The sequence below is a fragment of the Engraulis encrasicolus genome, chromosome 2 (assembly GCF_034702125.1).
Source record: "Engraulis encrasicolus isolate BLACKSEA-1 chromosome 2, IST_EnEncr_1.0, whole genome shotgun sequence".
NCBI lineage: Eukaryota > Metazoa > Chordata > Actinopteri > Clupeiformes > Engraulidae > Engraulis > Engraulis encrasicolus.
In genome coordinates this window covers 58,968,204-58,979,512 of record NC_085858.1, presented here as the reverse complement: position 1 = coordinate 58,979,512, position 11,309 = coordinate 58,968,204, and the positions used below count along the sequence as shown (strand labels likewise).

At 41.9% G+C, this 11,309-nt stretch overlaps 1 protein-coding gene and 1 long non-coding RNA gene across 2 annotated transcripts in view; both read right to left on the bottom strand.

The window, feature by feature from the left end:
* LOC134465349 (NACHT, LRR and PYD domains-containing protein 1 homolog) overlaps positions 1–2,757 on the bottom strand; it is a 3,901-nt gene extending 1,144 nt beyond the window's left edge. The window contains exons 1-2 of the mRNA XM_063218977.1: positions 1,076–2,757; positions 597–680 (exon numbers count right to left, since the gene is read on the bottom strand). Coding sequence (XP_063075047.1) covers positions 597–680; positions 1,076–2,757 — 1,766 coding nt within the window. The remainder of the gene's footprint in view (positions 1–596; positions 681–1,075) is intronic.
* A 6,802-nt stretch (positions 2,758–9,559) lies between these two features.
* On the bottom strand, positions 9,560–10,967 carry LOC134463816 (uncharacterized). Its single transcript, XR_010037804.1, has 3 exons — positions 10,921–10,967; positions 10,533–10,802; positions 9,560–9,601 (listed from the first exon to the last, which is right to left on the bottom strand). It is a non-coding gene; the product is annotated as an uncharacterized LOC134463816 (long non-coding RNA).
* Between the last annotated feature and the right edge of the window lie 342 nt (positions 10,968–11,309).

Sequence of the window (11,309 nt, the reverse complement as noted above, 5' to 3'; positions counted from 1 at the left end):
AAGCGTAGCAATGCAAGTCTATGGAGGCAAACAAAACATCCTCAAATGTACTTATAAACTACTTTAAAATGAATTTAAAATTCAGTGCAACACAGCTATTTGATCCAGTCCTGTGATCTCTTGTGGCTTGATGCTTCTAGTGATTATGCTAAGCTACGCTAATAATTCTGATCCAATACATTTAAGTACATAAAAAAATGAGAAGAAAATTATATGCACATTCATGAATAATGCTTGGGAATACTACATGTGAAAATCAAAAATGGGTGACTGTTCCTTTAAAAATGTATGTTACAAACTTTCCACAAAATGGACATATCCTGTTTTGCATCAATGCATCTTCACTATTCAGTATGTAATTCAGAAAGTCATAAAACAAGATCATAAAATAACGGAAGATAATTAGTGACAAACATGGATGGCAAACAAACAACCACATACAAAATGTGTGTCTGTGTTTATGCATTGGTGGTATGAAATAGTTACGCAAGAGTTAGACTTGCTTTTCCAGCTTACAAGAACTCAGAACCAGAAGAGTTTACATCTATTGTGCTGCATCCATGTCCATGTCTGCCAGAATGAGATATTGTATTTACCTTAGTTGACTGAGGGTCTTCCCTTCTCCCATAGCTGACACCAGGTCATAAACATCAGCATCTGACAGGCTCTCCACATCTAACCTTTAGGGAGAGAGATATGATATAATGGAATGTAATATTAAAGCAGTGTTTCTCAACAGGGGTGCCGGGGCACCGCAGGCCCCCCTCAGGGGTGCCGCGGAAACGTGGCTGATAAACAAATTATGTAATATAATGAATATTAAAGCATGTAGCTGTTTGGTGATAATGCAACATATGGTAGATTCCGGTAACAAATAAAAATGTGTTAATTATCCTCTTTTGTTTTATGACAATTTTTCACCCTCACAGGAAAGACATTTCTTTGTACTGAAAATGTTATCCCAAGACACGTACAGATACTACAGTGTATCATGTGTAGTCAGGCACTTCAGTCATGACACACACACATTAAATGACACACACAGACACACACAGTAAATGACATTCACACTCACCACAGCTCCTGACACCTGTTAAGTTCAGGCTGCAGCATTTTCAGCTTATCTGGTGTGATGTTGCAATTTTCAAGATGAATCTTTGGGATGGTGGGGCAACACTGCAGGCAGTACAGCAGCACCCAGCAGTCTGCCCTCGTCAGGGGGATGGCATCAAACTTCACCTCACCCCACACCTCCATGGCTCTCTTCACAAACTCCTTGTCATGGAGCTCATAGAGACAGTGGAGAGTGAACAGCATCATGTCATTTCTATCCCTATTGTTGTGAATGAGTTTCATAGCCCACTCTTTCAGCTGCTCTCCTACACAGGGATTGGGGGTCACCCCAAGTTCCTTCAGGTCTTGCGTCACCTTCACATGTGACAGACCAAAGAGGAACTGAATGACAGGTAGGAGATGGCTTCTGCTTTCGTGTTGCTCAATGCCTATGAACAGATCTTTGGCCTTCTCTTCATCCTCGCCTGATATGTAGTGGAGTGCTGAGAAGAATTCCTGAAAGCTCAGATGCATGAAACTGAACATTTCCACCATATCCACTGTCTCCTTCAGCAGGAATTTACACAGGAAGGGAACACTGGCCGGATCGGATACTGTGTTGAACACAACTCCCTTGCTGAACAGAACTTGCTGCTTCTGTATCCCTGTCTCTGCCAGCTGGCCCAGGCTCCTCAGCAGAGCTGCTACAGGCTGCCTCAAACCACGGCAGTGGTGCTTCAGCAGAATCGACACAAATTTGACAAATATGGAGGTGGTTGTTTTCAGACTATTAGTCATTTCTACATTCTTTTGCAAATGATCCCTAAATACAGTGCAGACGATCCAGCAGATGACAGGAATGAAGCAGGAGGTGAAGAGAGTTTCATTTGCCATTACTCTGTTGGATACATTCTTCCAGACCTCGTCATCTTTACAGAACCTCTTGATGTACTCGTGTACGCCCTCCTCAGAGAAGCCCAGAATCTCAATGGAACGTACAGGATGTTTGAGCAGGTTGCTTAGTGTATCTGAGGCAGTGGGTCTGGTGGTGACCAGCAGGAAGCACTCAGAGAGGATGCTCCCCTTCAGCAGCGCACCCAGAATCGCCTCAACTGGAGCTGGAGTGGAAAGGTCTTTCACAGGAGACTTGCTGATTTCACACACTGGAAATTGGAGCTCGTCAAATCCATCAATTAGCAGAAGCACTTTCTGAGGCAAGTCCTTCAGTTTCTTTAGGATCAGTGGGGTAAACGTCTCACTGAAGCTCAGTAGATCTACAACACTCTTCTGCACTCCGTCTTTGTATAGGAGGTTGAGTTCTTTGCAGGTCAGGTGTAAAACGAGTGCAAACTGATCCTGGTAGAGTCGTCCTGATGCCCAGTCCAGTATGATCTTCTGAACTGTAAAGGACTTGCCATGTCCAGAGTTGCCCTGGAGAATCACTGCTCTAGGAACACGGCCATTATCTTTGGGCCTAAAGAACTGGTCTACTGTGATGCTTCTATTTTCGCTACTTCTGGCACCGAAGAACCCTGGTCCACTGATCCGGATCTCCTTCTCTCGTTCTTCCTGCTGTCTGTGTTTCTCAATGATCAACAGCTGGGTGTAGCGATCAGTCAGCAGGACTTCTTCACCAGGTAAGGCATTATACTCTTGCACTACTTCATATTGCGAATAAATCCACGCTTTCAAACCTGATACCATTGTGGTCAAAAAAGAGGAAAAGGAGAGTGCTGCGTTGGGTCAATTGTTTGTAAAAGAATCAGGTGCTCTTCAGAAAGGACATGATAACTTAATTAATTGGCTTGTAACTATCTCCAAAGTGTGAAGGTCCAAATAGAAGGTTCCTTGTTGAAAGTGGTAGTCAGAATGATCCGAGGCACACTGATCTTAGTGAAAAAAGTTTAAAATCCTTTATTTTAATGGATAACGCCTACGCGTTTCGACTACAATCAGTCTTCATCAGGGCAAACTTTGTTGCTTCTTGCAAAGATGTTTTTAAAATGGATTCCATGTCATGTGACACAGAGACACAGGCAATAAAAATCAGTGCAGTGTGACATCCATTTTAACATAAAAATCCCATCACCAGTGCATTTGCAAAGTAAACAATAGACAAGGACAAACAATAACAAAAAAGTCTTCAAGGGCCCAGATAAGTTCTTAGTTAAAACAGGGGCCTAGATGCAGACATCTATGGGTGCATAGGCAGTGGTAGAATTTTAGAAGACTATGACATTTTCACTGGCCATATGAGGCAATCTACAACACAACATAATTAAAAAATAAGATAAGGGGCAAACATGGGGTAATTCATAGAAAAGGAGAAAAGTCTATTTCTTCATTTAGTCCAGGGTAGGATGTGGCCCTCAATGTATGGATCCAAAATGTTTCTCTCTGTAAGAGCCATTTCAGTCTGTCACCCCCTCTGGTGCTTTTTGGAATTGTTTCAATGACCATGGCTTTTAGAGTCATGTGGTTCGTATGACCAGCATTTTTGTAGTGTTGAGCCATTGGGTAGTTGGGGTTCACTGTTTTGATGGCATTCTTATGTTCAGCCAGTCTTTGCCGAAGTTTTCGTTTGGTACGGCCCACATAAAAACATCCACATTCACATTCCAATCTATAAACCACGGTCCGTGTACCATTCGTTCTTTTGTTTTTCGATTCAGAACCAAATAACAAAAAAACGAAAAAACGGCTGGTTATTTCATTATTTCGTTTTAGTGACAAACGAAAAAACAAATTTCGATCTGAATTTCCAAAATGTATTTTGTACTTCATTTCAAAACAACGCCAATGAAAAAAAGCCGACGTGCTATTTTTAATTTTTGATATTTTCATTTCTCAGCCTTATGTGCCCCGGAAGTACTAGCGTTTGCTCCTGCCGTTGGCGATGTTGCGCCCCACCGCGTTTCTCGTGGCTCTCATTTGACAGCGCGCACGACTGACACAGTTTTAAATGTCGTAGGCCTAGGCTACCCGAAGACCCCAGGTTTTATTAACAGTTTTGTAATAGACAACGACCACCGCCGAACACTGTTTTGATGTCTTGTGGGCTTACTACAGCTATTAGCTAGGATTATCAGCGAAGCTGTCTAATGGAACAATGTGGAGATAGCCGAATGGGATCTGGATTATTATTATTATTTTAAGGCATCTGTTTTCTAGGAACCGAAAGGAGCTGACTTTTGGTGGCAGGTGGTCGCGTCCACCATGACATTTTGATATTGTATTGTTGTTGGACTCCCGGAAAGAATTGCCCTCTGACGTTCCCCCCACTAGCCATCAGATCTAATGCCAAGCATTCTTTTGTCATGAACCCTAGAAAGTCTCTAGTTTGCCAAATAAAATCTGTCTTCCTGGCGAATTCATTCCCTTTGTCATTGTCCCTCTTTTCCTGTTATAATTTTGACCTGGATATGTTTATCACTGTCATTTCTCTAAACCTACACAATGCTTGCGCGCAGCACAGCAGGCATCTATCAAAGGAACGCACCGCGTGTGTGAGTTGCATTCTCCTTATCCCTCATGGAATGGCAAGCCATGTTGAGAGACTTTAATTTAATTCAATTTACTCCCGATTTGGTTGAGATATTAGGCTTCAGTAAAATGTCAGCACCACATCAACGTTATTTTGGCAAGCAATGTGCGGATGCAAGTAGCCTACGACGGTGAAACAAGATAGGCTTACAAGGGCGAAAGGCTATACTTCCCCAAGCTTATTGAAATGGCCATTGCCACTGTGTTCAACGTGTTTTCACACATTCAAATACTCCCACTAAAGACATCTCCCAAACTCAAAGATGAGTGCTGCCAGTGCGCATTTCACCTAGCACCACACACGTGGACAGCTCGTAGTGCAATACAAGGGCTGCACCATCTGCAAATGCCAGAGAGAATGATCGCACCTAGAGCTACTCAGAAATGTAACCTACTGTACTGATGATAGGGGGTGTTTTAGCTCATATTTCATTTTCCAGTGTAAAACTGATGCTATTGATTTTGTGGTAATTGCCTCAATAAACCAGCATTTTGGATGGCCTTCATTTGTGATATGACTCGCATTTTTGTTGAAGTTTTGTAACGTGGACTATCTTCTACGTGTATACTTTTGTTTTAGTTTGGTATAATTACGGACAATGCAAATTACTGATTTTTGTGTCATTTTTACATTTTTTGGAAGGAATATAATCAAAATAGTCCCGCCGCGTGGATTATTGTTTTGTGACGTGCATGTGAGAGCCTTATGTCGGCAAAGGGTACAACAGTATTGATTGGTTGTATTGTTTGGTCTTTTGTAGACTGTCTGTAGGCCTACCTATTCACTCATGAAACTGTAACGTGCTTCACACATAAGAGTTGTGCCGCCAGAGACGTTAGAATTAAAAGAATCTTTGGTGCCGCGATTTCAGCACCATGGACAGAGGGTGCCCGTCCATGCAAGCAATTGGCGCGTCATGCCATGTAGACGGACATGAAAGCTTTCAACTGATAGATTTTCATAAAAATATTGCCGTTTAGATTTGTTTTAGACTGTGAATTTCACATATATGTTTCAAAACACCTCTTCTGACAACATCCAGTATGGATTTAGTAATCAGTTAAACCTGTTTAATCGAGGTCGGCTTGTAGGCTATAACTTCCGGGGCACATACGGCCGAGAGATGAAAATATCAAAAATTAAAAATAGCACGTCAACCTTTTTTTCATTGGCGTTATTTTGAAATGAAGTAGAAAATAAAATTTGGAAATACAGATCAAAATTTGTTTTTTCGTTTATCACTAAAACGAAATAATGAAATAACCAGCCGTTTTTTCGTTATTTGGTTCTGAATCGAAAAACAAAAGAACGAATGGTACACGGACCAACCACAAATGTTGAATTGCAATTTGCAAATTCACAACAATAGAAGAGTCTCTGTGTAAAAACATCCACAAACTTGTCCTCCCTCTTAATATTGTCACAATGATTACAGGCACCACATCTGTAGGTGCCTTTTGGCTTAGGGAAGTGCAGCTTGGGTTTGTGAGCTGGTAAGTGGCTTTTGACCAAACTGTCTTTAAGTGTTGGGGCCCTTCAAAAGGAGACAGTTGGAGGTGCTGAAAACAATGAGGAAAGCGTGTCATCGCTCAATAATATGTCCCAGTTTTGTGTGATTGCATTTTTTACTTTGTAGGCCATGTTGCTGTATTGTGTAGAAAAAAATATTCTTGTGTGTTGTGGTTTCATTCGTGTTTTCTTAGACATCAATTGTTTTCTGTTTAGAGTTGTTGTTTTAGTCAAGGCAGTCTCCAAAACTTTATTTTCATAGCCTCTTTGTTTGAATCTGTGAAACATATCATCGGCCTGGTGGTCAAATTCCCCATCATGATCACAGATCCTTCTCAGTCTTTGAAACTGCCCGTATGGGATGTTAGTGATCAAACTTTTGGGATGGAAACTATCAGCCCTCAAAATGGTGTTCCTGTCAGTGCTTTTTCTGTAGATTGTAGTATGAAGTATACCCTCTGTGTCAATGCTGATTGTCAAATCAAGAAAATTAATTTTTGTGGCACTGTATTCCAGGCTGAGTCTGATGTTGGGGTTTGTGGAGTATAGGTACTGGTGGAATGCAACAAGTTCATCTTCAGGCCAAGAAAAGAGAAAACAAAGGTCGTCAATGTATCTCCCATAGTATTTTATTCGATGTTTGGAGGGATTTGTATGGCTGTATATATACCTCTCTTCCCACAGACCCAAATACAGTCCAGCATAATTGGGTGCATAGGCCGCGCCCATTGCAGTGCCTTTGATTTGCCGGTAAAGCTTGTCCTGGAAGAGAAAGATGTTATTTCTTAAAGTCCAGTTTGTTAGGTCCACTAAGAAATCTGTAGGCGGGGAGTTAGCGTTTGGCCTTTGTTGAAGAAAGTATCGTAGGGCTTCTAAGCCCTCCTCATGTGCAATGTTGGTATACAGAGCCTCAACATCCATGGTTACCAAAAAGGCATTGTCCACTTTTCTAATTTCCTCCAGTTTTTTCAATACATCGGTAGTGTCCTGAAGGTATGCCTTAAGAGAGCTGGTTAAAGGCTTAATGAAGAAGTCAATATACTTAGACACTGGCTCAGTTATGCTATCAATACCACTTATGATAGGCCTGCCTGGTGGTGTGTTGAGACACTTGTGTATCTTAGGCAACAAATAAAATGTGGCAAGTCGAGGCTCCTTCGGGAGAAGGAAATTCAGTTAATTGGTGGTTATCCAGTTACTTTTCAAAGCATCGTCTAACATACTCTTCAGTTCATTAGTAATTGAGGTGATGGGATTGGATTGAAGGGGGGCATAATAGTGTTGGTCACTGAGCTGTCTTAGGGCTTCATGAATATACTGCTCCTTACCCCAAACAACGGTCGCTCCTCCTTTGTCAGCAACTCGGATAACAAGATCCTCATTGTTTCTCAGCCACTGGATTGCCCGCTTCTCTCTTGCAGTAAGGTTAGAGTGAGTTGTTGTCACAGTGCTCTGAAAAAGTTTTTCAACATCATGGTCCACTTTTTTCATGTAAGCATTTATGCAGGCGTTATTGCTGAAGGGAAAAAAGGTGGACTTTGGTCTAAAGGGGCTGTGTGGCTCCCTAGCTCCATCACCAGGATGCACAGGTCCATCAGCTGTGACTTGTCTGTTATGATACCAAGCCTTCCAAGCAGGTTGCGAAAAAACTTGTACAGGTCAACTTTTGTCTGGAAATAACTAGCCTGGAATGTTGGGGCATATGAGAGGCCTTTAGACAGCACATTCAAGCAATCAGGTGAAAGTGGTGTACCTGAAATGTTTATCACCGTCTCCTGGGTGTTTGATTCCGGTGCATTCCTTTCCATCCCTGTGGCCGCAGGTAATCCAGGTCTTGGTTTTCTCCTTGGCCTCCCCCGTCTCGTTTTCCTTTTCTTTTGGAGTGTGATGTTCGAGTTGGGCCCGTGTCTGTTCCACTCCCCAAAAAAGACGAAGTTCCAGATGCGGTTTCCTCATCTTCACTAGCTGTGGTGCTGCTCGGGAGGCTGAATGACACAGAGCGCTTCTGCCTGGTGCGCTGTGGGAAACGGGTGGTCGGATTTGGCCAGGAGTAGACTGTTCCTCCCTCATAGTCCTGTTGATCTCGCCTTATTTTTTCCAGTTTAGACTGGGCCAGGGTTTTGGAGAGTTTATCTATATCCTCTTGAATTTTCCTCTCCATTGCCTCTGCCTGCTCTCTTTCACTAAGATCAGTGTGCCTCGGATCATTCTGACTACCACTTTCAACAAGGAACCTTCTTTTTGGACCTTCACACTTTGGAGATAGTCACAAGCCAATTAATGCTGATACCATTGGGCTTTGGTCTGTAAGACAGTCAGTGCAATTCCACATTAATTGTTAAGATGTTTGTGAAATGTATTTTGTAAGTGTTGAGCTTTTTGTAAATTGGTGTAGTTATGACAGTTAGTAGTTATGTAGTTATGATGTTATGAGGTATTTCTATTTTGACAATTCAAAGATGATGACTGGTTCAACCGTACGTCAGGGCACAGTAACCGCGTACACCCCCCCTCCCCCCAAACAAAAACCTAAAAACAATCCATAGATCTTTTCTGGGGGAAAAACAATACTGTATACAGCAAGCAGTCACGCATGTCTGATGGAAACTGTTTAAAATTGCATAGTGGATGGAAGGACTATGACATTGCACATACAGTACAGCAACTTGTGACAGAGCACCCCCCAGTCCACTCCCATACCATACACACATTTGTACGATACATTTTTGTTTTTGAGTATTAAATACAATGGTTGCGAAAATATTGAAAACTGGTGCAAACTGCAACCTCGTTCCAACACACAGCCACAGATCACACACTCTTGTGCACAGGGGACTCCTTCTCTCACCGTTTCTCATGTCTTGTCTGAGCTAAAAGGTTGCACTCACTGGCTAGAAAACTGTGGAATTAGCCTTAAAACTACACTAACTATAAAAAACAACATTATAATGTTGAAAATAAATCCGTTTTCAAGTGGATGCCTTTACCAGCGATGTCAAAGACCTGGGACATTTTGGCTCGGCTACATTGAGCAAGAATCTCATTTGAACTGTGGATATTATCGGATCTTCCAAAGCACATCAGGCAGGCAGCAGGAGGTAACCCAAAAACTATTTGAAACAAAAGTTGGAATGTTAGGCTTTTTAAAAATCATTTGTTGTTTTGAGGGAGTATGTATAATCTGTAATATACTCAAATTAGTACTTTATAGATCTTTTAATACCCTTGGGGGGGGGGGGTGTATACAACAAGAAAAAAGTCTATTTTAGGCAGCTCGTTTGAACTTGTCCGTGGGGAGCCCTCTTAAATACTGTATACAGGTAAGGAGGACTTTGGACTCAAAGATTTTCTGTGTCTATGAGCTGACCCTGCTGGTTGTCTATGAGCTGACCCTGCTGGTTGTCTATGAGCTGGCCCTGCTGGTTGTCTATGAGGTCTCTTCCTGCCGCTCACCTGCTTCCTGTGGGGGTCTTGTTGCTGCTGAATTCACAAGACCTGCAGAGTGGCATAGGAGCGACTTAGGCTTGAAATATTCAAACAACAAAACCTTCAAGAATACAATTATTACAGAGCATCATAGGCCTGCAGTGGGATTGGAGCGATTTAAACTTGAATCTTAAAGGGCAACTCCTGCCAATTTCAATGTGCTGTTGTATTGCTCACGCTACCATTGACTTGTCAGTACCCGGTGACGCCACAGTTTTTGGCCCAGCCCTGTCCGAGATATGAGCTATTCTAATGGGGGCAGCTTTTGTTTACATTTTTTTTTTGAATGAGCATAGGCCTACTCCAAATATTTTCCCAAAAGGTATCGCTGTTTGCTAGCTGTCTGCTGATGTTGCATAACCTTTTGGATGTTTTTGGGAATAAATAAAAATGTTTTTTTGAAATGTAAACAAAAGTTGCCCCCATTAGAATAGCTCATATCTTGGAAAGGGCTGAGCCAAAAACTGCGGCATCACCGGGTACTGACAAGTCAAGGGTAGCGTGAGCAATACAACAGCACATTGAAATTGGCAGGAGTTTCCCTTTAACTGACAGACATCAAAACATTCTACAATACAATTATTACACTTATAGTCCCCCTAAAGGTGCACTTTGTACTATCTTTAGTAGATTATTTCCAGAAGTCATACTGCCCATTCACTAATATTGGCTTTTCCACCAGTACTTACCACTACCATCTAGGTATTCATTATGATTGGGAAAATGGTACTTTACAAATAGACATATTAGCTGCAAAACTTGCTGCGCTTTGGTCATACTAGTAAATACTACTTTCATGAATATATCAAATTTGGCAATAGGCAGAACAGTTTTAATGAGCACCATAGTTCCAATATCTACTACATAAACTTCACAAGCCTACACAAGCCTAAACAGTGAAACATTAAAGCAGAGGCATAATCCTGATTCAGCCACTCACCAAACAGGTCTTCACAGAGGGCAGGCTCCACTTCCTCCAGGACATCTAGAAATCTTCTACAGGCCCACTCACCCTTCTTCCACAACATGTCAACAAGACACGTCACCTGGTCCTGAGTCACACGATGTTCTTGCAAAATCTCGTTTCTCTGCCGATCCATCATCACAGCAGGCCTGCCAGTGACCCCCTGCTGAAGGCCATCCAGTAGAGCTCTGAGAGAGGCATCATCTATCCTGTTGATCAGCTCCCGGCGAGCCTCAAACACACGATCTGGGAGGAAAACAGTTTCCATGGAGTCAAGAAACACTCAAGGGAGAGCTGTGATTATTAGGGTTTTTTTTGTTAAACCTCTATTAAGTAATTTCATCTGTTTGTTTCCAGTGCTTACCTCTGGCTCTCGGTGGGGATTGTGCTCCTGCATGCCCTTTAGCACCTGTGTAGAGACATGTTGTGTCCAACAGCACATTGCATTACATTACATTACAGCACATTACATTACATTACATTGCATTGCATTACTTTACATTACAATAAATACATTACATTACATTACTTTACATTACATTACAATAAATACATTACAGCACATTACATTACATTACATTGCATTGCATTACTTTACATTACAATAAATACATTACATTACATTACTTTACATTAAGCCAATGCTTTTATCCAAAGTGATGGTTTTTACGTTCAACGTATTGGTTACTGTCCCTGAAGCAGTGTGGGATTAGATGCCTTGCTCGAGCAGGCCTCTGATCTAAAGCCTGTCTC